We start from the raw sequence: 27,934 nt of genomic DNA, 5'->3' as shown, positions 1-27,934 counted from the left end.
GAGGTAGGGATCCACGCCCAGTTTTAGGTTGCCTTGGAGACAGTCTATTATCAGCAGGATCTTTAGGGCTCCATTCTTCAGTGCCCTGTCATGGGTAAACATTGTGGCATGTGGGGAAAGGGAAAGCCCTCTCTAGCTGCCTGCTTTTAAGGCTTTTTTTCCTTCTATTTTATAGTCCCCTTTTCTCTGAAGTTAAGATGAGAAAATAGTTCTTAGCCAGCAGATGTTCTCCATTGTATCCATACTTCCTTTTATTCTCTTCCACCTTGTATGTTAGACAGGTAATATTTGCTGTTACACTTGAAAAATGATTTTAAAATGTTGTGAGTTGAAATGTAGTTAAAATTAGTAGAGTAGCCAGTAAAATCACTATTTGTGGGGCCCAAGATGAGAACAGGAGGAATTAGAGACTGTCTCTTTAAACACCAGAACACGTTTCTCCGAAAGCACCATCTTTGCACCTGTAAGCACAGAAGTGTATCCCTGCCTGCTCCGTTTTCTCCTCTTCTTTACCTACACTTGTTTATCTTGTTAGGTCACCTATTTTCCATTCAGTTCAGTTAAAAATAAAAAAGACAGGAACTAGAAGAGCCTTGTATTGTTTATTGTTTCTTTTTCCTCCCTAACCCTTTTCTCCCTTTTCTTGGGTAGCCTGCTTGTGATACTATTGTGTGTTCTTACAGAGATAGAAGACGCCTCTTCTACCTGGGAGTTGAGAGAAGATTGGTGTGCTAAATACACTTAATGTCAGTGCTCAGAAGCAGTTAGAGGGGATGTTTCATTGCTCTGCGTTACCAAGAGATTCTGTAAAATCTCTAAACTGATCCAGAGGCGAAAGGGTGATGGTATTACATCAGGTGACCTCCCATCTTGGCAGTGCCTGTGTTTGTGTAGTTGAGCTCCACATAGAGTCAGTATTCCTGAAAACACTGTAGCTGGTGCATTGAGCCCTGAAGAACGAAGTCAGTGGTCCAAGCTCCAGTGGTCAGTGCTAGTCACCATGGGTGTCTCTGCTAAACAGTGACGTCCTGTCCTGTCCTCTCCTCTCCTCTCCAGGTGTGAGCTCAGCTGTAACTCTTTCTTACTTGATGGTCCTCCAGATAGAGCTCACCCTCGGGTTTGCAGTCTCAGCATTTGAGACAGAAAATTAGAAATTTGACCTACTTATGTAATGCACAAGTTCCTGCCAGTAGAATATTAGGGAAGATAGAAACCTTTCTTTTTTATTTGCATTTAATATAACGATTGAAGAAAGATCAAAACAGTAAATCTGCCATGGCAAGGAAAAAAGGTTTAAAAATTTTTACTTTATGCATTCATCATCTTAGTCTTCAGGGAGTTCATTTGATCCTTGGAGTTGGGGAGGGCAAATGAATATAAAATATTTGACAAAGTTGCAAATTTTCTTTTAATTGAAAAGGTACCACCTTTCCATGTTCTGCCTAATTAAGTAAGTATTTCCCACTGAAGTCTGTGGTGGTATGTCATAGTGGCTCACTCCTGCCAGAATGTGTGTTTTGACAGTTGAGGAGATGAAACGAAATGGTCCATGCTTTATTTTGTATTGGTTGATACTGGTTTGTTTTTCTATTAGTCAGTGTGCCTCAGTTTGCATTAGAGAATGAAGTGGGGGATTAAGGCACTAGATATGTGGATGACTTGATGCTGGTCATATTAGTTTAAAAAGCCACATCAATTCCAGAAAAAGCCAGTTCTCTGTTTTTAACTGTTTCCCTAAATGGGAATGACATCTTCTTGCCACCAGTTGCATATGTCTGTATTATAGCTTAGCTTGTGATGTGGATTGTTGCTGTTTTAAAATGGCATAGGGGATGGTGTGGATAAGGGGGAAATACTTGGCCCTTGAATTTGAACTTTTACTCTCTGTGTGCTTTGAGCATATTCAGTTTGCTTAGGTTCATGCACATACACACTTAGAGCATTTTAAAAAACCTTTCTGGCCATTTGTTTTATCATAACTTTCACTCTTCCCAAGGAGAAAGAGGCCTGCATACCCAACCATTAGCTGCTCTGTTGCTCCACAGGACAAGCCTACACCGTTTCTGAAGGATATACAGGCATTTACTGCTTGCTCCTCTTTTGGTGCTTTTGTGTTTCTTTAGGTGGTAGCTGGATCTAGGCAGTCCTGTTCAGGTGGTGCTGCTTAGATATATGGGCTTGATAGAAGGCACTGGGACAGGAATGTGGCCTTGTGGTCTCAGCAGGCTTACCAGAATGAATACCATGGAACAGCCACAAAGCTGAGGTAGGAATCTTTGGAGCCTGGCACTGATATTGCCCATTAAGGAGATTTTTTTTTTCCTGTGCTACTTGGTTCCTGGCTATACTAATAGAACAGCACACCAAGCAAGGCTGTAAATAAAAGTTATTACCTAATAGGTGGGTGCCGAAGTGGAACGGACGGAGCTGAGGCATGGAGGCCTTATTACTGCTCATCAGCAATTATAAACAGGATAAAGTGTGTGGGACTTGCGCTGATGCAGCGGCAGCTAATAGAGGCTGGGATGACACTGGGCCATGAGAGGATGATGTATGCTGATGGGCTTTTACTGCCTCATCTTGCTGCTTGCTTTCAAGACAAGTTGTGTTATCTGTTTTCCTGCTTGCTCATCTATCTCAAGGGAGACAGTCCCATTGCCTCACCTGCCAGTGGGTGGGCTGGCTCATAGTCCTCTGCCTACATCTGCTTCTAATGTATCACCTTCATAAGATAAACACTTTTGGAAACACCTCATCATCGTAGCCAACTAACGCCATGATCTTCCTGGCTGCTTGCTGTGGTGGTTGTAGAGCACATCTTCAGAAGGGGGTGTTTCTATGGAGTACAGGATCAGGTCGGGCTCATCACTGTATTAAACAACCATGCTAAAGAAGTGATGTTGCTTGCCCCTGGGAATTCAACCACAAAAAGGCAGGTTTAATTTAGAAACAAATATAATTAAATCCAGCTTTAGAGAGTAGCAGGAAAATAATTTAGGTTTATTTTAAAAAGTAAAGATCGAAGCCAGAGCGATGGCTTGTTTGACTGCTTTTGTATAGGACCCGAGTTTGGTTCTCAGCACCCATGTTGGGTGACTCAGTCACCTTTAACTCCTATTCCAAGGTATCAGATGTCCTCTTCTGACTTCCTCACGTTACTGTACACATGTGGCATACAGGCATATACTCAGGTCTTACATGTGTGCACACAAACACACATGAAATAAGATGATTTTAAGAGAGGACTGATTATGCCAACCACAGGCGTGAGCATATCATGAGGTGACTCCTTCATGGGGATTCTGAGAATTCAAAACCCTAGAGTCATGGGCATGATAAAGGGACACTGGATGTGGAGTCAAAGACTAGCAGAAAGATTGTGGTTTGTGTGAACAGAAAACTTGAGGTCCAGCAGCACTTGTGAGTGCCATGTAAACAGCTTGTGCTTAAGAAATTGAGATGATGCCGTGGTACTCAGCTCTGAGCACCCCCAACCACAGCAGTCAGACCCAGGCGACAGAAGCTGGCACAGAGCACAGAGGGTTTTGTGAAAGGGTGTTCCAGTTTGATCCCAGAGTGCATGGTTGTGATTCTCTGACTGTTTCCTGCCAGACCTCAAGTTCTCTATACCAGAAATACATTTCTTTTTCTGTAGGTCTGGTATCATAGTACCTGTTCATTTGAAACAGCATGCTTTACCTAATAGCTCATTGGTTGTTACCTTCTATCAGTTCCTCAGAAGCTATGCCAGATTTCTCTTAAATCTGTTCAAATCTTTGGTCTGAAATCCTCCTTCTGGAGCACCCCATGTTTTAATTGCTGCCCAGATGTGTGGTCTTTAAGTCTGGCATGTTGTCCTAGAGCTGCTCTCCTTACTCTTGCCCTCTTTTATCCCCTTCTGTGCCCAAGTATAGCACTGAGGTTGGGTAGCAGAGGAGACTAGGAAGTTTCCCCTTTGTTGCAGCTGCTCCAGAGAGTTTGCCTAAAATCCATGACAGCAGCTTCCTCATTCCCTGGCATTTCATGTTGTTACCGATAAGTCAGATGGCACTGGTTAACTTTTACAAGTGATGTATCTGGAAAATTTTCACCTTTATAATTAAACTTAGAATCACGTTTTTAGTCTTTGGTGTCATAGAATTTATAATGAAATGTCTAGTGGCTATCCTTTGTTTTATTCAAGGTGTTGAGCGCTTGCTGGGCACCTTACGTATGAAGTCCAGTGTCACCCCTCTATTCTAGGAGTCTTTGGTAGTCCCCAACGTGGTACTCATAATTTAGGTGTTGGGATGGCTGGTTATCAGACCTCTCTCTGTTCTCGCTGTTGGCGTCCTCTTTCACTGGCTGGGTAATTCTGTTATCTCTCAGCCCTTCCTGGGATTTTATCCCTGTCTTCACCGTTCTCTGAGGCTTCTTTATGGTGCCCCGTTCTTATTCATGATAGAAATGATCGCATGGTCCCTTCCACTCTTAGCAATTGCTCCTTTGCTGACCTGTCTTGAGGACATTTTTCTCTTTACCTTGTTCTACATTCTCTGGTTCTCATTTGCCGAGCTAAGCATGGCTCTCTGGTGGCATCTAAAAAAGATCCTTAAGGTAGTGCAGAGGGTGGGTTTCTTCTACTATGTCTCCTGAACGGAGCTCTTAGTAGAGGCTTTCAATGGGCTGCAACTGAGCAGGTGTGCTGACAAGCAGACCTAGTTGTAAGCAAGTTGAGAACTGTTGTCAGGTGTTCACATTAAGGAAGAGGATGTGAGTCAGAGAGTGTGCACACATTGTGTCTGTTCAGCTTGTTCAGTTTCTTTAGAGAAGGCCTAGCCAGGCAGCTGGCAGAATGGCCAGCACAGAGCTTACAGACTCACACAGCACTTCTGCAGATAAACTTTGAGTGGTTCCCTGGCCTTCTGCCCTAGTTCTCACCCCACTCGTTCCTAATTTTTCTGAGTCCAGCTTTGAGTCTCGCCTCCTCCCCACCCCCCTGCCCGTCACAGTGGCTTGTAGCTGCTGAGGTCAGCTATAATCTTCTCCATAACCCACGGAGAATTTTTTTTTTTTGCTGAGGCTGAAAAAAATGGTTCAGTGGTTAGCGCCATTGCTGCTGTTCTAGGGGCTGTCAGGTAGCCTACACCTGCCCATATCTCCCTTTCTGGTCCCTGTGGGTACCTGTAAATAGCAGGTATACACACACAAATCTCACAAAAACAACAACAAAAACCTTGCCTGTTGACTATGTTAAAAAAACATTCAATTATTTTATTGAAATAGGGTCATTCTTTTTTTTTAAGGCCTTTTCAGGTTCCATTTGAGAAAGAACCAGAAAATACTGCCCCATGTTGTTACCCTGCCCCATCAAGTACTCACCACTGAGCTATAGCCTCAACTCCCTTTTGACTTTTTAAGACAGGTCTTGTTTATTCTGTTCTGCTTTTGCTTTTTTAGTCCTTGTTTTAAAAGTTAATTTCACTGTACATATTAATGAAAAACAATCCTTTTAGAGTTTTCACAAGCTTGCCTTACTTAAAAATATGCCTCAGTTTTCAAGTTCACTGTTTTACTATATGATCGTGTATTTCTCTTTTATTGTGGGGTTCATCACAATTTAGTACCCATCAAAACTTACTTATTTTTGTGTGGCTAAAATCATGGTTTAAAAGAAGATTGTTGCATCTAAGCCTACACCATGAGTAAACACTTTAGCCAATAAACAATAAATTTGGTTGTTTATGATTAAAAATCAGAAGGTTTAACCTTGGATACATTTTTGTCATGGGGGACCTCATATAGTGACTAGTTCCCTGAACAGCCAAGCAGCTCTGTGGACTCTGATAACCAGCCTCCCACTGTGTATGTATAATTATTGTTGGTATGTGCACATACTCTGCTGTAAGAGCTTATTTGCCCTTATGCTCCCTGCCGTTCTGAATTCTGTTTCATTACCACTTCCCACCCACAGAGTTTCGGAAAGCCATTCCCAAATAGGAGAGCCACTTCTTGGAGTTTTAGATAAACCATACCTCTGTTAGCTCTACAGATGAAGGAATTAGTTACCTGTTATGCACTCCCACATTCATCTGCCCTTTCAGAACTTATTAAAAATTCATACATGTGTAAGCTAGAAGTAGGGCATCAGCTCAGTGTGTCCATTTCCTTTTACTCCAGTGAGGACAGATGGCTTTCACCTTGAATGTAGCACATGCTCACTTGATAGAAAATGTACAGACAGTTGCTGATTCTTTTTTCTAGAAAAAGTTGAACTCTTCTCCAAAGATAATGTTATTACATCATAGTTTGAATTAAATGTCTAAATCTACAGGACGGCTTTTTAAAAGATAGAGGGTTGGGGAGAGATTTGTGTAGGAGTAGCTGAATGGGAGGAGGTGCTCACCATAGCATTTGTTTCTGGCCTGGTACAAAGTGGTAGTTCCTGTAACTGAGAAGATTCAGCTCCACATTTCCCCATGACAACTGTTGATACATGCATTTGTAGAAGAGTAAAATCACATTTTAATGTTTTAGCTAGCCATCCTCATTTCTAAAATAGTGGTTGTAGTAATTGACATAATTAAAAATGAGTCCTTATTGGGTTAGAGGGCTACAGCCTAGGAATGATCTGTCAAAGTCTGTGACATGTGATAAAGAATACTTAGAGGTGAGAGTGGACTTCACAAACCTGGAAAGGTATGAGTTCCCACCTCCTTGTTGATTACCAGCTCCAACTGACTGTCAGGAAGTTTCCCATCCATAAGTGGGATCAGTGTTTCTGGGAAGAAGTACAGAAGATTCCCTTACAGGTAGGTCATCTGCAAGCTTGGCTACTCTGGTGCAATTATGTGTGAGGTTTTCTTTTTGAACATCATTTCAGACTTAACAGAAAATTTAGGAGATTTATAAAATTCTCAAGTACCTCCTGTACCTGTTGTGCCAGAATCCAAGGACCCCCTAAAGAAGACCACTACGGAACCACACTTCCAAATGTAAAAGCAAGGTTTCATTTATTATGGGCTAGCACGGGTCCTATGCCTCACAATGTGACCCAGCAGATGGAGAAGGACCCCATCTATTTTTGTAAGGGGTTTATAAAAACAAACCCACAAAGCAGTCACAAGGTTACATTCTCAAAATATATCCTATATCACTATTGGCTAAAGGTGAGGTAAAGCTCAGCTGTTAGTTACTGATAGATTATTAGTATCTAAGGGAGATAGCAACAGAGCCCACCTCCCCGTTACATCCTCCAGATATCTGCTGACTCTGTGTTAATCTCAGGGGCTGCTTGAAATATGCCTAGCTGATATCACCCAGCTGATAGGGGAAGTTGGGTCAGGGAATGGGCTGCAGTCAGTAACTTTATGTAACTTAGGTTTCTCCATTAGCTAATACTGCCCCTAAAGAGGGGTCCTATGGCCTTCATCTTATCCTGGGGGCTGGGAGTGGCCTTCAGCTCTTCTGCAGCCTTCAGCTTATCCTGGGGACTGGGGTGTAGTTTAAGGTCCCAAAAGGGCCCAGCACAGAAATGGAATCTTTTTTAACCTTTCAATTCAGGGTTAACATTTTGTTGTTGTTGGAGACAAGGTTTCTTTGTAGCTTTGGAGCCTGTCCTGGAACTAGCTCTTGTAGACCAGGTTGCCCTCGAACTCACAGAGATCCTCTTCCCTCTGCCTCCCAAGTGCTAGGATTAAAGGTGTGTGTCACCACTGCCAGGCAGGGTTTTAACCACACAGACTGCCACTGCGTGTTTGTCTCTGCACATGCATCTACATCTTCTATAGAGTGAATTGCAGACTCAATATTTTCTCATATAAAATCTCTAATGTGTAATTTCTTAAAACCAAGAATTAGTCTTATATGATCATGGTATACTTTTCAGAACTTAAAATTTAAGTTTAATGTAGTACATAGCATTTTTAGTACAGTTGTTCGAAGTGTGGATAGCTTGATAAATCTTTGATTAAAGAGTTGAACAGAATCAGTTGACTCGAGGTTAAAATGTTCATTACTTTGTCCACTCATTTTTCAAATATGTATTACAGACAGTTTTATAGCATAAATATTAAAAACCTAGAGACAGATACTGGGGTTCAACCTGAAGATCAGAAAAGCAAAGCAGCCAGCCACTGGTTTTTACCTTTACCTCAGAATGAAATGGTGATCCTGTCTCCAGGAATCTCAGAATGAGACTGAGCCTGAGAGCCGTCTCCTCCCATCTTATATTCCTCTCCAGTGCTGGGATTAAAGGCGTGCACCTCTACCACCCAACTTCTATGGCTGACTAGTGTGGATGCTGAGATTAAAGGTGTGTGCCACCATGTCTGGCCTGTATGACTGATCAGTGGAACTGTTTTGCTCTCTGATCTTCAGGCAAGCTTTATTTATTAAAATGCATATGAAATACCACTACACAGTTTTCATAATAATTTTATTAGTTCTTTGCTTCTAATTTTCTAGCAGCTCATTTTATGGATGGGTTATTTTTCTTTCCTTAACAAACTTATTTTTTTATTTTGTTTTGTTTTGTTTTTGAGACTGGGTTTCATTGTGTAGCCCTGGCAGTCCTAGAGCTTACTCTGTAGACCAGGCTGGCCTCTGCCTCCCGTGTGCTAGGATTAAAGTCTTATGTCACTACTGTCTGGCCATTTTTGGTTTTCATTTTTTAGAGTGGCTTTCTCCAGCTCTCCTAAACACTTGGTGCCCTTAGTAGAGCCCATCATTGATACAACCCCAAGTATGGAATGGCTGTTTCTCTTGCTCTGATTGAGAAAAGGTTACAGTGTTCTTTCTGGGCACAGGGGGAAAATGTGAAGTTAGGTCCAGTGTAACCTCATTTGAGAAGTTGTTAAAATGTGGCACCTAGATTATTACTTATAGGCTTTAGTATTTTCCCTGACACTAGTGAGTAGAAGACCAAATTTTGGGTAGAAGAAGCTAAGTGATAGGTTAGAATAGGAACTAAATTAAACTCAATGCTAAATTGGAAACAAAAATAGTTTTAAAAAAATGAGCTGTTTAATTTTAGCATCCACTCAGTCATGCATTCAGGCTGATTTTCTTTAAACAGCAAAATAAAAATGTTCAAATATTCTCCCTTTCATTAAACCTGTAGCGTACATCCCCTAGATGCTAGTGTTTTTTTTTTTTTTTTTTTTTTTTTTTTTTTTTTTTTTTTTTTTTTTTTTTTTTGTGACAAGATTGCCATCATGAGGAACTTACCTTTACAGAAGTCAACTCCTTGCTTTCATTATTGCTGTGTTGAGCACCAGGGGTAGCCAGCAGTGTAGTTGATACTGTACCTTCCCTGGAAGCTTGCTGTAAGTCAAATAGGTAAAACAATTGAAGATTTAAAAAGGCCACCAAAGAAGGATGTGTCTGTGACTTTAAAAAAATAACTTATGAGACTTGAGTAGTGTCTTATTTATCTTTATCCATTTCCCGATCCCACTTCTACAGTCAGCGTTTCTATATAAAAGATGGGTTGTCAGTCTTCTTGACAAACAAACAAGCAAACAAACAAACAAAAAAGAAAAACACCAGCTTAGGCTCACACATGGGCAAGTCATTGATGCTTTGGAGACCAAGATACTGGAGTTTAATCTTTTGAAGACGTGATTCTGTCCATACTCTCTAGTCCTCTTCAGATATTTGGCAGCAATAGGAGGATGTTACTATAGTTATCAGAGTTACCCAGTATCTCAAAACAGTTAGAAAACTTGAGGCCCTTCTCTGGAAACCTCTAGACTTAATGAGATTGAAACATAGAAGATTTACTCCACATTTTTAGGAAGCTTAACCCTTAAACTTGTGTTTTGAGAAACTAAATGCAAAATGTTATCCACCCTACTTAATTACATGAAAATAAGTGTGGCTGTATCCATTTCTTGTATACATGAAGATATAAAGCTTTCTGTTTTGGTAGTGCTGAAGAAGACAGCAGAGCAGAGATTCCAGGCTATGCTTCTCAGGAATCTAGGTCTGGATTTTCATCCTCCTCACTGATTTGTAGTCAAGGAATAGTTAGAAGGCATGTGGCTGACAAGTAGTGATTTATTTTCCTCTTGGTGTTTCCTTCCTTTCTTCTCTTCCCTTTTGCCCTCCACTTCCTGAATGCTGGGATTCTAAACTTGGGCTGCCATGCACAACTCTCTTGAGTTTATCCTTTATTTTTTAAGAAAAAATTATTTTATGTTTATCGATGTTTTGGCTGCATGTTGGTCTGTGTACCTGGTGCCCAAGGAGACGGGAAAATGTTGGATCCCCAGGTACTGTAGTTACAGTTTATAAGGCACTGTTAGGTACTGGGAATGGTTTTCTGGAAAAGCAGCCAGTGCTCATGTCTCCATCCCTGCCCCGACTTGCCTCCCCCCGCCTTTTGTCCTTCTCTTCTCTTCTCTTCCCTTCCTTCCCTTTCTCCTGTCTTCCTCCCTTCCAACACAGGGTGTCATGTAACACAGGTTTGTTTCAGACTTACTGTATAGCTGAGACTGACCTTGAACTTTTAAGCCTACAACCTCTACCTCCTAAATGTTAAGATTACAAATATGATTACCTTGCTTTGTTTATACAGTGCTGGAGATCAAGCCAAGACATTTGTGTGTGCTAGGCAAACATTCTACTGAATTATGTCCCCAGCCCCTTGAGCTTCTCCGTTTTTTTTTCTCTTCTCTCTTTTGTCTCCTAAGTACTAGTGTTTCCTTATTCTGTGGTTTGCTCTACTGTGCTGATAGTTGTTAAAAATCAGTGCTTTATAATATTGAGCTCTAAGATAGCCAGGGTCATAAAAAGAAATATATTATATATTGAGGGCTATTTAGCAGTCTGAACAATAAGTGGGGGGAATCTAGCCACGTGGTGGTGGTGCACGCCTTTAACCCCAGCACTTGGGAGGCAGAGACAGGTGGATCTCTGAGTTTAAGGCCAGCCTGGTCTACAGAGTGAGTTCTAGGACAGGCTCCAAAGCTGCAGAAACCCTGTCTCAGACGTGTGTGTGTGTGTATGTGTGTGTGTGTGTGTGTGTGTGTGTGTTCTATGGGGACATAGTTCAGTCAGAATGATCTTGCCAATGAAAATACCAAAATCAGGAATTGGTGTTATGCTGAGTACTGGCCCCAGAAGAGGACTCCTGTTTTTATTGCTGGTCTCACAGACTCTTCTGACTAACCACTCTTGGGATTTAGCGCTTGGACATGCCCAGTAAATAGTAAATAGAAGTGGCACTTAACAGACCAGGATAGTGACATAACAGGTTTCCAGAAGTTTATGGATTTTTGGGCTACTGGCCTTTGTGTGTGTGTGTTTGTAAAGCCATATGGCATATAAGCTGGAAGAGCTGTCAGGGAGTTGAAGACTTTCAAGTTTTCCTTGTGGGATGCCGTGAAAAGCTGAGGTGACTTGGTTTGCCTTTCCTACTTGTTAAAATAAAATTTCAGATGAAGTTTCCTAACTTGGTTCTGAGCCGTTTGTATCATTCTACAAGTAATCAGTAAAAACTGATTGTGGATTTTTTTCCCACAGTAACATGACAGTGATGGAAATCCAACATCAAGCCCAAGAGGTGACAGATAGTGACATAAACATGTCAGGGGGGGAGGGAGGGAGGGAGAAGAAAGATGATTTTATATGTTACATTATTGTGATTTCTGAAATCTAGAGAGTTATTAGCATGTATCAGAAGAACAGAGTCAGCCATCATATAAATCATATTCTAAGAGCAGTGGGCAGAGTTGCTTGACAGACAACCATCCCAGAGAAATTGATGATGGTCGTGGTCAGGTTTCTGAAACAATGAAAGGCGCTTGTCTTCATTTCCACTCTTGGGCCAGAGTTTGTTCCCTCCCTTGTTGTAGGGACCAGTGGGCTTTTGTATGTGCAGAGTAGGAGAAACATCCTTGCGGTGTTGCTTTATGGAAGAGCAGAAGTAGAGTCTTCACGGGTAACAGCCATTGTGCAGGATACTTAGGGGATAGGCTTCCTCAGCTCAGAATCCAGCTCTACAGAGAGCTCCAGCAGAAAACTGGGAGAAGCAGGAACTAATAATGCCTACCTGATAGCCTTGCTGAAAGTAAGTGAGTTAACGTGTGCAATGTTCAGAACATTTGTGTCCGTAGTATGTATTCTATGTTGGTTGCTATTATTGCAGAAGCTTAACAAACGGATTCTCTTCAGTCATATATCTGCCTACTTTGATGAATGGTTTTAAAAATTATTTTGGATAAGCCGTGTGTGGTGGCACATACCTTCGATTCCAGTACGAAAGAGGCAGAAATGGTTGACTCTTTGTGAGTTCATAGCAAGTTTCAGGCCAGTCAGTGCTATGTAATATGATCAAACCAAACAAAAAATATTACATTTGACAGACGGTTACATGTCGTATGATTTGATTCATATGTCCATGCGTGCATGTCTGGAGCATTCTTGAAGTAACCTAAGTATAGAAATGGAGTAATAAAATAAGACAGCACACCCGGGGTTTGGAATGGAAGTAGGCATGGTTCTAAAACAGCAATCTAAGCCTGTGGATACCAGCCTGGGATACCAGTCCTTGAAACAACACAGAGATACTTTGTAGGAAAAACAACAAGCAGCTTGAAGGATACCTGTGATTGCTGTGTCTGAAAATACCCATCTACATCAGTTGCCTGGCTGGAGAAAGTGGGTGAAGAAAGAGTACATGACATTTTACTATGTTTTATAACTGTGTAAAAAGGTCTAAGATTATTGATAGAGAAAAATTGGTGATGAAAGCTTGTGTGGACAGATTAATATGTTAAACATCACAGAAGGAAAACTGCGCTGATCACGGACACTGAACGAGATGCTTTGAACTCCCAGGGTGGAATGGGAGTGGGATTAAATTAGGTGGCACCAATCAAAGGGAAAAAGATACCGAACACCTTTATTTTCCATTTCAAACATACAACCAAGCAGAACCCCTCAGACATGCTGTGCAAGTGCCTTTCTTCACTCTTGGCGAGATGGTCCACTTAGATCTTAGGATAAAGAGAAGCTAGATGAGTTGTAGAGCTCGCTATGGACGTAGTAGATGTGGCCAGGATGACACATGGAAACCAAAGCCTTTCTGATCATATTGACGGTTTAGCTCAGGAGCTGCCCTTTTCTGATCTTTCCTTTCTCCCTTTAATCAACTCCCCCTCTCTAAGTGTAGCATCTACTTTTGGGATAACCCCTTTCTAGGTGACGGGCCGGGGGGAGGGGAGGGGAGAGAGGAGAGAGATTGAAACTGATTGATTGAGTAGGCACTTGTTGATGATTGTCATAGCCTGCACAGAGTGGTTGTTAATCTAGAGGCCTGATCAGTTACACAACTCAAATAAACTGGGAGTATTACTAAATGAAATTGTGATTATCGAGAATGAATTTTGTTATGCTTTTCACTTATGTTTTTAAGTTAAGCATTTTCTTAGTTTTTTAAAAATAGCATGTTTTAATGGCCATTAGAAAGAGGATCACAGGGTAGCTTCCACAGGCCAGGTAACAGGCGGTACTTAGAATGATTGGCCTGGTTCTGGGTGAGCATTAATCCCAGGGAATACGACCATGAAGGAGATGGTGAGTAAGTAGTTCTAGTAGTTAGGCCACCTTACAGATGCTGTCAAACATCCATCCTCGCCAAGGCGTAGGTGACCTTACCCATGTTCAGTGTGTGCCACACATTTCCAACTCCAGAGGACCTGGGCGGGTCACAGGGTGCCCCCCTTTGGGTGCTCTATGTGGGCTTGTTGGGTTCCTGCTGAGTTTCTTTTAGTTTTCATTTTGAATATGAATTAATGAAGTGTTCAATTAAAAATCTTCCTTAAAAATTAAATGATTGTTTCCTATATAGGTTCATAAACAGTGAATTGAGGTGTGGCACATTCCTCAGGAAAACTAGCAAAGATTTAAAAAGTCTGTTTTCTGCTACTGTAAATAATGTCTTTTAATCAAGAGAAGTTTTTACACTATAAAAACGATAGAGTGCTTTCTAGTAGGCTCAAGGACCCTGGGTTCAGTGGTATTATTAATAATAAAGCGTTTGTTAGGAGCACCTTCCGCATTGCTGCCGTGTGGACATTTAGATGAAAGCATTTACCCCCGGAAGATTTCTGTTGTGGCTTAGTCTTTGAGCATCCTGAGTGGAGACCCTCGAAGCTTGGTTCATTTTCTGGAGTATGATGATGCTACCCCACCTAATTTCCCCATGTTCTGTAATCCGCAAGGAGAAGAATCTGGACATAGAAATCCAGATTCTAGGGTGTGCAAGAGGGTGAGCCCACCCGTATACCTAAGATCATAGACGATAGAGACAATAAGTAAGGAGTAAGATTGGAAGTAAGGAGTGAGATTGGAAGGTGGGTAGGTTGCATGACTAAGAATTGTGCTGCCTAGCAGTTTGTGAACGGTTGACTGTTAAGTGGTTATCATCTAGGACTGACATCTAGTTGTATTTAAGCTCAATTCATCTCCTGAAGAAATGAAAGCATTCTTTACAAGATTTTAGTCATCAGCCCTACAGTCTTCATTCTCTGAGCAATGTTTTGTTGTTGTTGATTTTAACTTGTTACTCTGAAATTCTACGGTCATTAGAAATATAATGAAGGGAATATCCCATTTGAACCAAGTGCAGAAATGGTTTTTTAAATGGGTAATGAGGGAATTCAGTCTTGAAGTTTTTGTGGTCCACAGAGTAAAATGCCAGGAGAAGGTGAATCCAATCCCTCCACATGCTCCAAAGGCAAAGCATAGGGAGAAACCTGTAAAACAATCCTTTTCCAAGTCTCTTTTATCAGTGTTTCTGGGAGGGTGGTGGTTTTCGTGGACAGAGGTTGTAGCAGCTTAAGCACCTTTAAATGGTGGAAGGAAAGACAGCAGTGATGTGTGAGGGTTCATTAATTATTGCTGTTACTGATGTTTGCACAGGCTGTTGGGATCATAAATGTCAGTCTGTCAAGAGACTGTGATAGCTGCTAAAAAAATATTGAGTACCTCAAAAGCTGCCACAGAGCCTGAGAGTAAATGGGCTCCTCTCTTTCTTAGCCATGTGCAAGGTGTAGGCGGAGAGATTCGGGGCTTTCTTTGTCTCTGGCTCTGGGGTTCTGTGTTGCAGACTGACTGGAGCAGAGGGTGAGAGTCTGCCTGAGATGTCAGCAGGCCACAGCTACTTTTAGCAGCCTGGGGTGGGCGTGAGCTGGCAGCTGCATAGCACCAGGAGAGTAAGAGAGCTAGGATGCAGTTTTGACAGGCCTGACACAATTCATTTGGAAATTTTCAGGAGAGAACATGAGTAATAAAGACAAGAACAGTGACAGGAAGGAACAAACGTGGATCTCTGTCAGAGACAAAACAGTTTGAGAAGCAGCAACCCTGTTTGTTGCCGTCAGGCTTCTGTTGTAAATGTATTCCTGAGTTGAAAGACTCGGTGCTAGTTACTGTCTGCACTTGGCTAGCGAAGTCCAATTAGGGGGATTTCTTTCTGTAGACATTTGTTTTTAAAACACGGTACTTGTTTCCTCTGTCACACATTGAGTAGTGGCTGCCTTCAGACCAAAAAATTGGATGGAGGTAAAACAGGTGAAATTTTCTTAGAAACTCTCACGTGGTGTCTTTGTTAAATGCTGACGGAGAATGGGGTCTACAAGAGCAGCGGACTTGGCGTGGGCTACAGCAGCCTGTGTGAATATACCCAGCCTAGAGTAGTTCTCAAGAGGAAGCACTCTGGGGAGAAAATCTGCTTTGTTGGCTCTTTATGAAGGACCTTAATTAGAAGTCACTCCTAACTCCTGGGGTGGGACCACGTCTAGCTTGCCACTGCAGCTCCTCCTGCTGCTAATGAGCATGCTCCTTTCTAGGACGAGTTTCCTCTGACAGTTAAAGCTGAGTGTGAGAGTTATTTCTGTTCGCCTTGCTCTCCACATTTAACCCTTACTGCCCAAGTTCAGCATATGCAAATAGATGAATTAGATGGTTTCTGCCATTGTTCCTAAAACTGAAAATGTTTCACGTTAGAGGGACTGAAGTTAGAAGCAAATTAATCAAAGTTGATTCCAGGTAAACAGTAGATGGCTCCTTTAGTGTTAGCTCATGTTTGGGTCTTCTCTGGTCGTATTTTCCTAGCTGACTTAAAATTTATAATTGAATAGTTGAATTACTTAGTTCATTATTATGTAATTAGAATCTCCACACTAGACATCTGTTTCTCTTACTTAGGCAACTTACCCCAGGCACAGTGTTTCATTAAATAATTAGCAGAGGAGATACAAAATTCTTCCATGGGCATGATGCTGAGCCTATAGACTCCTGTTTATTTCATTAGCTTCTAATTAAAACACCAATTTGACCTGTCTGAAAATGTCAGAGAATGACTTGATTCACCAAGAAGCGGCAATAAAACTCAACCACTTGGATGGCAGCGTATAGCATGCAGTTTGGGGACCTTCATTCCACTCCTCCTCACATTAGGTAACATTAGGGGACACTATGGGTTTTTTCCTTTTAATATAGACCATCAGTGAGGGCAGAGAAAGCCAGTGTATCCCAGAGCTTCAACTCCATGGATCCCTTAGTATCCGGGAAGAGTGTTGTGATTCTAAGGATACAGTCTGCTGGGCACGGCAGTTCATCTAAGTGTAGAGCAGTGGTTCTCAGCCTGTGGCTCTCGACCCCTTTGGGATTGAACAACCCTTTCATGGGAGTTGCATATCAGATATTCTGAATATCAGATATTTACATCACAATTCATAATGGTCACAAGATTACAGTTGGGAAGTAGCAATGAAATAATTTTATGGTTGGCGGTCAGCACAACATAAGGAGCTGTACAGATATATGAAAAGGTCACAGCCTTAGGAAGATTAAGACCAACTGGTGTAGAGCCACGTAAGATTGCTGTTCACAGCACAACTGATTACACACAGATATATTTGGTTGTAGGCTGATAGAGTTGCTGGGACCCTAAGAGGAACAAGTAATTCCTTAGGATGGCTGGTGCATTGTAGCCAGAAACTGTTGGCCACATCAGAGGCTTGCCTTAGACCTGCTATCCCAAGAATACTTACTTTATATTGCCTACTAGAACATAGAACTTCTCAGTGTTTACAGTAGTCAGAGTGACCGTGTAGATTTGTTCCCTAGAGTTACTGTTGACACTCTTGGGCATATAGGCTGATAGCCTGGACTGTCTTAACTTTGAGGGACCCCATCAGAAGCAGGTGCTCAGTGAAGACACCAGGCAGTAAGACTGTGCCGATAAGAAATTTGATTTCCCAGGAACAGTGACATGCAAAGCAAATGCTTTTCCTCATGCCTTCTCCCTGATGCCGTCATATGCCTCAGGTCTTTGTTCTTGCTCTATTGACACCTGAAATTAGTTTCCCCTAGAAATGGAAGTGTGTGTGCTCCTTAGAAGATGGCTTACTTAGCCATTGTGGCCAGACTCCTCAAATGAGCTTTGGATTCCAGCTCTGTGCTTTTTCCAGCATGTGTTCCTGTCAGATATGAGTAAAAGAGGCCCATTATCAGCACCATGCATACCTTCTGTGTTTAACTTGCTCATTCATTCATTCATGCAGGGTATCACTTTGTGGCTCAGCTTTATTTACTTACTAGTTTATTTGTTATTTATCAGCACGGTCTCACTATGTAGTCCTTCTGGCCTGGAAGTTGCTGGGTTGACTTGAATGTCCAGAGATCTGTCTGCCTTTACTTCCTGAGTGCTGATACTATACTCAACTTTAACAATGCTGTTTTTTTTTCATTGATTTTAAAAGTTTTTAAGCTGTAGTGAAGGTTCGTAGGTACAGAGAGCTTACAGCTCTCTTATGAGAGCTGGAGTTTAGTTCCCACACCAGCTTGGGTTACAGCTACCTGTACCTCTAGTTCCAAAGAATCTGAAACCCTCTTTGGACCTCAGAGAATTCCACATATGTGGTGTGGGCAACACACACTCTACCCTCCTCTTCCTCAATCCCCCAAATTATTTTAAAATATAGACATTTTCAACTTACTTCCATTTTGTATGGACCACACCTATCATCCCAAGTTAAGAAATGTTTTTTTTTTTTTTTTAAATACTTCAAAGAGGACCAGCAGTACAGGGTTTGCGCCAGGTATATAGAGTTGTTATCACAAACAGTGCTGTTTTTGTGGAAAAGGACCCCAGGAGAGCAGTGTGGCTCATGCAGGGGTGAATGCTTTTTGGCTGGCTGCTTTGTAACGATTTACATTTAGATTGTTGCTTTTTGCTCTTGTGGTGGCAGAAGGAGGGGGCCTTGCCTGTGTGGTGGCCTTAGGAACCACACTAACTGGGTCTGGACAGCTGCTTTCAGCACATCTAGGAAATAGACTGAACTTGCTTCCATTGTTTACTTGGTTTGTGGTGGGGGGAGATGTCATACAGGACTGAAGAATTGAATGAGATGAGCAATGGCACTTGTACTTGTGAAGACTGGTGCAGTGCATCTTACTCTGCTGTACTGGGCGGGGGCTGGCGCTGTGGGCACACTGTCCTCCTATTGCTGTTGGAACCCTAAAGCTCAGCCTACATTCCACACAGAGTGGGCTGGGGAAAGGCACAGAGATAGCCTGTGCCTTTATATCTCCATGCTACAGCCCCTCACATAGAAAACAGGTACTGCCTGGAGAGGATTTACTCCTCCAACCAGCGCCTGGTATAGCAATGGGAGGCATATCAATCAGTAAGCAGGTGAACATGCCTCCCCCAAGAAGAGCGAAGGGATGTTTGATTTTATTGCCTAAGGTAGGGCAACTGGAACAGCTCACATCCTGACACACAGGAAGGGTCCAGGGGAAGATGGTCCCCCACAGGGCACACACCCCAGTGACCTCCTTCCCCAGCCAGGCCCTGTTTTCCACAGTTGTACCACTTCCCACCCAGTCTCTTTAGAGTTTGAAAACTAGTGGAGCTGTCAGCAGATTGTCTCAGAGCTGCCTCACAGACACATCCTTACTAATCCCTGATTATCTGGTCAGATTAACAAAACTAACTCTCCCAGGAGAAATGTGAGGCAGGAAAAGAGAGGACCAGGATAGTGTGGGTGGGGAACAGGGTGACCCACACGTGATGATCCAGGAACAAGACTAAATTGACATGTCCCTGTGGAGCAGAGACTTAAAGGGGTCTGTGTAGCCCTGGATGAGCAGTGCTGTGCAGGGGTAACGGAAAGGAACTAAGAGACAGCCTGGAGGTGCATGTAGGTGGAACTGAGGGAGAAAGCAGGACATGGTGGGAGAGAGGTTGGGAGGATAGAGTGGCAGTACCTTTTGAGGTTCTTTTTTTTTTTTTTGGTTTTTCGAGACAGGGTTTCTCTGCAGCTTTAGAGCCTGTCCTAGAACTAGCTCTTGTAGACCAGGCTGGTCTCGAACTCACAGAGATCCGCCTGCCTCTGCCTCTCGAGAGCTGGGATTAAAGGCGTGCGCCACCACCGCCCGGCTCCTTTTGAGGTTCTTGATAAGCACTTAAACCTCTTCCTGGAGGGCTGGTAGTGGTTTAAAGCAAGGAGGTGATCAGCAAGATGGTCCAGGGCTTCCTGATGATCTAGGCTGGGTGGGTGACTGGTTTTGACCACAGCAAATAAATCTGGTAGGTGAGATTTGGTGACAGCACAAAACTACCCTGGAGCTGTGGCCAGAGAGCTGCCTTCCCAGGAAGCAGTGGTGGCCATTGTGGGTATAGGAGCCCCATGTGTGAGCAAGATGGCCAGCGTCCCTTTCCTGGTTGTACTGCTTACACTGGAACAAGTATGTTCCTCAGAGTGACTTCTGACCAGCCAGCCTGGGCCGAGGACAGGAGTTATTTAATCCTGGCTACACTTTAGTTATTTTCTGAGGGTTACATAAGGATAAAATTGTTGTTCATCATACCTTCCTAGAGATGTCATTGGTCTATGGTGCCAAATTCTTCCTCTATAGCCCCTCCTTCACCCAGTGCAGGCAGAGACATTGCTCATGAACAAGCAGAACTCCTGTCTGTCAAGTACAGCTTATATCAATACCAGAACCTGGCATGTGTTCATGTTTCTGAAGAACTAGTTTTCAGTTTCCATAAGTGATCATGTGCGAGTGTAGAATCACACTGAAGCACAGCAAGTATAATCTGGTGTTTCTGGGTTTTTTTGTTTGTTTTTGAAGAATTATAGTCTTGGGACTGGAGAGATGACTCAGTGGTTAAGTGTTGAACACTGCTCTTGCTGCACACCTGCATTCAGTTCCCAGCACCTACATCAGTTGTTCCCAGCCACCTGTAACTCCATCTCTGGGGACTCTTGACACTGTTCTGACCTTCATGAGCACCTGTACTCTTGTGTATCCCATCCCCGTAATTAAAAATGAAATCTTTGTTGTTGTTATTTTGAGACTAGGTTTCTATATGTGTCCTTGGTTGTCTTGTAACTTGCTTTATAGACTAGACTGGCCTTGAACTCAGAGATCCACCTGCTATGGCCTCCTAAGTGCTGGGATTAAAAGTGTATGCTATCCCTCCCTGTCCCTCACTCCCCGCCCCCAGCTTAAAATAAAGTCTTAAAGAAAAAAAGTTACAGTCTTGGGCAAGGATGTAAATTCATAAGTGCTTGTCTGACACACACAGAGACTTCGATTTCTCTCCCAGCTTTATAAACTTTGTCTTTGGACCAAGAGGCTCAAAGGTCATCTCCTAATACAGAGGTTCTCAATCTGTGGGTCATAACGTCTGACTCCTTTGACCTCCACCCACAGCGGTCACATATCAGATATCCTGCATATTGGACATTTGCATTATGATTCATAACATCAGAAATACAGTTATGAAGTAGCACTGAGATAATTTTGATGGTTGAGGGTCACGACAACATTGCAGCATTAGGAAGGTTGAGAACCACTGCTCTAATACATAGCAAATTTGTGGCCAGCTTGGGCTGGAGACCCTGACTCCAGAACAGAAATGAAATGCCTGCATGAGGATGAGTTAAATACCCAGGAATAGGTAAATAGCCAGTGCAGGTGAGCACTGGGGTTCTGTGCAATAGGGGTGTTGTAAAGTGGGGTCCCATCTCTATCTGGAATGCTCTCCTTGTGAAAACATCTAGTTCCAGAAATCCAACATAGAGTTGCTTTCTGTTGAACTTGTGCCACCCTGAACTCAGGCTGGCTTGTCCGGAGGTACGTGCTTGTCCCGGTGCTCACTCACACTGGTGGAGTTCCTGGTCAGGAGCAGGACCATGGCACCACTCTGGACTGTCTTGTCTGCCCCGACAGGCACTAATCCCCATTCCCACATGTGTTGTTTTGTTAGATTCACAGTCTGACAACGAGGCTTCACCTGTGAAACGGCCAAGACTACTAGAGAGCACTGAGCGGCCTGAGGAGAGCGGCCGGTCGAAGCAGAAGAGTCGGCGTAGGTGCTTCCAGTGTCAGACCAAGCTGGAGCTGGTGCAGCAGGAACTGGGATCCTGTCGCTGTGGTGAGCACCCTTCCCTAAGGCACCTTCCTGATCCCATGCTGTCTCAGACATGGCTGCTGCTTCCACTTCTCCCTGGTCAACACTCTACATCCTTTCCATTGATAACTTTAGAAATTAACCAGACTCTTAAGTCTGTGCTGTGTCCCTTGAAACCGAGAGACTGAACTCATCTTAGATGAGCCTTTATTAGCAGATACTTTCTCCCCACACCCCTTTTCAGTTATGGTCTGATGAGAAGTCCTTCTTCTGGAACCCTCATTGATCCGCTGAGTTAACACCTTGACTTGATTTTCCAGTGCAGCTACTTTTCAAGGCTCTGCACATGGATGTAATTTTTCAACTGTATGGCTTGTACACTGGAACAAAGTATAGGCAACATTCCACTTTTCTTTTTGACCAATATATCATGCCACAAAGGTAAAATTGTAGCTGTGTTATTTTAGGAACACTTACAGTTTTTATGCCCCTATTTTTATTTCCTAACTTTGAAACATGAAAAGAACTTTTGAAATTTGAGAAGAACTGGTCTGTGGAACAGAAGTGTCATCTGGCAGGCTCTGAGCCTGACTTTAGCCTTTGAGAACTCTCCATCTCCTTTTCCAGGAAGTGGGCTTTCCCTTCTCCTTCACTTTTTGGACATCCTGTATTTTGTAGGACCATGTGTAGTTGTAAAGTTGATCTTTTGGGAGCATTGTCTGTCCTCTGTGCTGTGGGGAAGTGGGGAAGCAGGGTATGGACTGATTTCTTGTGAGCCTTAGGTTGGAACAGCTATTACTTTTGGTGTGAACCCATCTGTGTTTGGCTCTCTCTCTCTCTCTCTCTCTCTCTCTCTCTCTCTCTCTCTCTCTCTCTCTCTCTCTCTCTCTCTCGTCGCTCGCATGTATGTATGTTCATTTCTGCTGTAGGGTGTGCATGGAAAAGTATAAAGAGAAGAGTTATGGTTGCTGGGAGCAGACACTGTCCACTGAAGCCATGGTGTGCTCCAATGAGGCAGGGCTGGCTTCTGTGGCGAGCTAAGGAACTCTTGGGGTCTGGTAGCTTCAGTTTATAATGAAAGATCTATATGATCCCTTGAGGTTGCAGATTCTTATTTCTTTGTTGAGGTGAGCTGTGGTGGTTTTCAGCGATTCACTCAAGAGCTGTGTTGAGAAGCGTCCCTGGCCATTTTTTTCTATTTCCTTTATTATATAGCTGGTTGCTTCTAGTTAGAATGGTAGAAATATCCCTGTTTCCTCCTCAGAAGTGACTGGGTCCTTGGTGGAATGCAGGACTTGCTGAGACAGATAAAGCAGTTGGTTCGCCAGTGCTTGCTAATGCTTCTGCCCCTCCTCAGGCAAGCAAGGGAGAGTTCTCAAAGTAGTTTGGAAGCTGGAAACTCCAGGGCTCTGCATTTGCCCTGCAGTTTTGATGCAAACCGCTTTTTTTCTCCAAAGATCTTAGCATCTAGCTGAAAAAAAGTAAAAGAAATAGTTATTAGATGGCCTTGTGCCTTTTCCTGTGGCCAGTACCATGAGAGTGTCTCAGTTAAGCCACAAGCTCTTCGCCTCCTGCCCAGAAGACCAGGTCTCTTAAGTAGGGTTCACCATAGATCCTCATTCTTTCTCAGTTACCTAACAGCTTATAGTCCCTTGTCCAGTTCCAAGATGAAAGGCCCTTCAGAGAAAGGCCTTCCTAGAGCGCTGGAGTTCACTCTGGTTCACTGAGAGCTTTTACCAGGAGCCCAGAAAAAAGAAATGACTGAGTCACCTGCCACTGTTTAAAAGATAAGGACAGCAGGGGAACAGCTCTTGGACTCGCTTTGACATACTGCTTTATGTACCTCCCTCCTGCCTGCCTGCTTATTCCTCATGGAAAAGGTGGGTTGTGTGTTGATTTCCTTAAGATACATGGCGTGTTGGTAGGACGCTAAGCATCCTGGAAGGTGTTAGAGGGTATTTACTACTGAATGTGAAGACTCAGAGTAGTTGAACTCAAAACAGAACACTTCTCCACTGCAGAAAAATGATCCTCTGTGTATGTTTGCAGTTTTCTGTCCCATCCCCCTTCCATTCGGTACAGGTTATTAACTGCTGACAAGAAATTCACATCTCATAAATAATGCTTAAGAGCTATTGCTATAGAAATTGAATGTGTTATGAATTGTGATGGGCCTTTTTGTAGCATGCGATGCCTAGAGCAAGAAGAACAGAGGATGTCATTTTCATTAATTTCTAATGAGGTGCCAATTAAAGGCAGAGAAGACGCTCCAAAGGGAAGAGTGGCCAAGCTCCCCGAATCCTCCGCCCCGGGGCTGTCATCCAAGCACTGCTAGCAAAGCCTTCTCTAAAAATTCCATTAAATTACAGTCTCATGGAGAGTGCACATAGACACGTTCAGCTTCCCTTTGATCTTCAAAAGAGCAATTTGTAAGGCGAGTTCTGAGCCTTCTCACATAGGACAGCTGTAGGTGATAGGAATTGTTAATTGCCAGGACGTTCTCTGCCTTTTCAATAAGGGGTGAATCTGCCTCACTGTGACTAGATAACCTTTAAGTCAACACCACCAAAAGAACGCTCTTTTCCTGTGAAAGCTGCCTGCCTGCCAATTAGAAAAGGCTTGCGGTGTGGGTGGGACGGGCCTGCATCCTAGAGCATCTTCCACAGCCTAACTTCTCAGGACAGAAGACAGTCACAAAGAATAGGTTTGCCTGTTGCGTTTCTACTTGACAGGGCAACAAAACTGATCATTCCTGTTGGAGGAGTCTAAGTCTGGCCATTGTCACTGAGTGTGGGCCATGCACAGCACCTGAATGCTGTGTGCTGTCGCCCCTCAGCATGGCTTTGTGATCCTGTGCATTGCTTCTCAAGACCACAGAATTACCTGTCAAATAAGAACTGTGTATGGTTTTGCATATTTTAGTATGTAGTGACTCAATCAACTCCACACGGCAGTGCTGCTTTTATGACCTCATGCTAATCTCACTTTCCTGATGGATTTCAAAGTAAGTTTTCTGTTTACCTCAGAAAACACATGATGGCTCTGGCTGGTCTTCTACAGCCTGTTGTCTCCACCTGCCTCTGAGGTCCTTGCCTCTGTCCTCGCTGTCAGACCAAAGGAACAGGTGTGTGTTGAGATGATGATACAAAGCATTTTACTTAGTTTTGTGAGGAGTAAGAGACACATAGGCTAAGCTCATAGACTAGAGCCCCGTGTGGCACTGTGAGAACTAGCGGGGCGACGTGTTGGGACATACTTGCTGGCCCACGCCCAGAGGTTCTGGTTGAGTGAAATAAGCCCCATGTGACTGTTGATACCACACTGAACACCCTCAGTCTGAGAAGCTTTTCAAAAAAAAGATTCTCTGGACCATCCAAACAAATTAGCAGTGCTTCCCAGCTCTTGTTTTCAACTCTATTTGAAAATATATTTTTCCCTCGAACCATCTGAGCTAGTTGTGACCATCATGGCCTTCCCTTCTCTAAATTGTTTGCTGGCACAAACAGACAGACACACTCTTGTGCAGAGTCAGTCACAGCAGCGCACGCCTACTTCAGGGAATGCACACCACTGCCCATGTTCCACTTGTGTCTGTTGTTCTAGTGATGTTCTTTTTCCAAAACTGCTTTCTCCGTCAGTGAGGATCTGGTCCATGATGAGATGGTAGGTTTAGTATCTTTAGCCTGTTTTAATGTAGAATATTCTTACAAACTTTCTGTTTTATAATATCACCTTTTATTTTTTCATTATACACTTTTTACTGATATTTATTGAGCTCTACATTTTTCTCTGCTCCCCTTCCTGCCTCTCCCCTCTGCCTTCAATCCTCTCCCAAGGTCTCCATGCTCCCAATTTACTCAGGAGATCTTGTCTTTTTCTACTTTCTCCTTCCCATGTAGATTAGATCTGTGTGAAGTCTCTCTTAGTGTCCGCATTGTTGTCTAAGTTCTCTGGGGTTGTGGTTTGTAGGCTGGCTTTCTTTGCTTTATATTTAAAAACCACCTATGAGTGAGTACATGTGATAATTGTCTTTCTGTGTCTGGGTTACCTCACTCAAAATAATGTTTTCTAGCTCCATCCGTTTTCCTGCAAAATTCAAGATGTCGTTATTTTTTTTCTGCTGTGTAGTACTCCATTGTGTAAATGTACCACATTTTTCTTATCCATTCTTCGGTTGAGGAGCATTTAGGTTGTTTCCAGGTTCTAGCTATGACAAACAAAGCTGCTACGAATATATTAAGCACATGTCCTTGTGGCACGAAGGAGCATCTCTTGGATATAAACCCAAAAATGGTATTACTTCGTGAGAAAGGTTGTTTCCTAATTTTCTGAGAAATCGCCACACTGACATCCAAAGGGGGTTGTACCAGCTTGCATTCCCACTAGCAATGCAGAAGTGTTACCTTTTCCCCACAACCTCTCCAGCATAAGTTGTCATCAGTGTTTTTGATCTTGGCCATTCTTACAGATGGTGTAAGATGGAATCTCAGAGTTGTTTTGATTTGCATTTCTCTGATGACTAAGGATGTTGAACATTTCCTTAAGTGTCTTTCAGTCATTTTCGATTCCTCTGTTGAGAGTTCTCTGTTTAGATCTGTACTCCATTTTTTTTATTGGATTATGTGATCTTTTGGTGTCCAATTTCTTGAGTTCTTTGTATATTTTGGAGATAAGACTTCTGTCTGAGGTAGGGTTAGTGAAGATCTTTTCCCAGTCAGTAGGTAGCTTTTTTGTCTTAATGACAGTGTCCTTTGCTTTACAGAAGCTTTTCAGTTTTAGGCGGTCCCATTTATTAATTGTTTCTCTCAGTGTCTGTGCTGTTGGGGTTATATTTAGGAAGCGGTTCCCTGTGCCAATGCGTTCAAGTGTACTTTGCACTTTCTCTTCTATAAGGTTCAGTGTGGCTGGCTTTATGTTGAGGTCTTTGATCCATTTGGACTTGAGTTTTGTGCATGGTGATAGATATGGGTCTTTTTTTCATTCTTCTACATGTTGATATCCAGTTATGCTAGCACCACTTGCTAAATATGCTTTATTTTTTCCACTTGATATTTTTTGCTTCTTTATCAAAGATTGGGTGTTCGAAGATGTGTAGATTGATATCCGGGTCTTCTATTTGGTTCCATTGGTCCTCCAGGCTATAGTTTTGTAGTAGAGTTTGAAGTCAGGGATTATGATGCTTCCAGGAGTTCTTTTATAGTACAGGATTGTTTTGGCTATCCTGGGGTTTTTGCTTTTCCATATGAAGTTGAGTTCCGTACTTTTGAGGTCTTTGAAGAATTTTGTTTGGCATTGCATTGAATCTGTCAATATCACCCTTTAAAATATGACCCTCTGTTGTCCACACACATTTTCATGGGTTTTAAAATTAGAACATCCCTTGTTTAGGGCCTGTTTCTTAATGATTTTAGTTGCTTTTTGTCGTCTGTTACAGTACTGCTCTGTGGTGATGTTTTGCTCAGTTTCCCCCTGGGACGCTCGGTGTCCATGAGCTCTCAGTACTGACGTTATTTGATTCACATGCACACCCCAGCCAAGCTCTCCCACCTTCCTTAGTGTACCTGATAAGAACGTGTGGGAAATACTTTGACAATCTGTTAATGCCCTGACCAACAAAATGTCCTTGGAGGCTAGGCACGCCTTTAATCCCTGCACCCTGGAGACAGAGGCAGGCAGATCTTTATGAGTTTGATGTTAATCTGGTCTATTTAGAAAGTTCCAGGCCAGCTAAAGGTACATAGGGAGACCCTGTCTCAAAAATAACAAATAAAAGATGTCCTTGAGGTTTGGTGCATAGTTGTGAATCTTGCCTGAATCGGCCGGTGTAGTTCACAATGATTTGATTCCACAGTTGCCATTTGATACCAATGTTCTCTAAGTGGGGCCTCTTTCCTTCCCATTTGTTTACCTGTGGCTTTGGTGGATGCCTCCCTCCACCCCACTAGATTACAAGTCAATACAATGTTTTCATTACTCACTGTGTTCCAGGTTTGAAGTTTGAAGTTCCTTCAACCAGGCTCCTAGCTACAGTGAGGTGGTGAGGGAGGAGAAGGTTCAGGTCCTCACTCTTTGGCATAGCAAGATGTGTCTAAATCATGAGATTACTTCTTCCTGTCTAGAGCCAGCTACTTATCCAAGAATCCATAAAATGGTTTTGTATGCAGTGATTTTCTAGGCCTGATAAGAAGGCATGCACACATGTTTTTATTTTTAAAAAAGCACCACCAGACAGCCCATCACCAGAGTTGTTACCAAGCTCCAAGACACATTTAGAGCATATGGGCAGGGCTTCATCCCACCTGGAAGACTCTAGACAGGTGTCTACAGGTAAGGCTTTAAGGAAGAGTGTGGCTTAGATGTAGGGCATCAGTGGTTATAGAGATGGCACCTGCAGCTGGATGGAACTGGTGTCAGGTGTTGAGAGGCTACTGGAAAGAAAAAGGTTTCAGTTCTGGGTTGAGTTTGGATGTTGGCTCAGATGAGCATCATCAGTGGGTTTGGATATAGTTCATGTGT

The 27,934-nt window shown here is 42.9% G+C and overlaps 1 protein-coding gene across 3 annotated transcripts in view; it reads left to right on the top strand.

Annotated features, from left to right (window-relative positions):
* Positions 1-27,934, top strand: part of Zfand3 (zinc finger AN1-type containing 3) — a 203,823-nt gene that overhangs the window by 163,697 nt on the left and 12,192 nt on the right. For all 3 annotated transcript variants that reach the window (XM_038341748.2, XM_038341746.2, XM_038341747.2), the window contains one exon: positions 21,275-21,442. In XM_038341748.2, the coding sequence (XP_038197676.1) occupies positions 21,275-21,442 (168 nt within the window). The remainder of the gene's footprint in view (positions 1-21,274; positions 21,443-27,934) is intronic.

The sequence above is a fragment of the Arvicola amphibius genome, chromosome 9, assembly GCF_903992535.2.
Source record: "Arvicola amphibius chromosome 9, mArvAmp1.2, whole genome shotgun sequence".
NCBI lineage: Eukaryota > Metazoa > Chordata > Mammalia > Rodentia > Cricetidae > Arvicola > Arvicola amphibius.
Note: the sequence above shows the minus strand (reverse complement) of the source record. Positions and strands in the feature narration are given on the sequence as shown.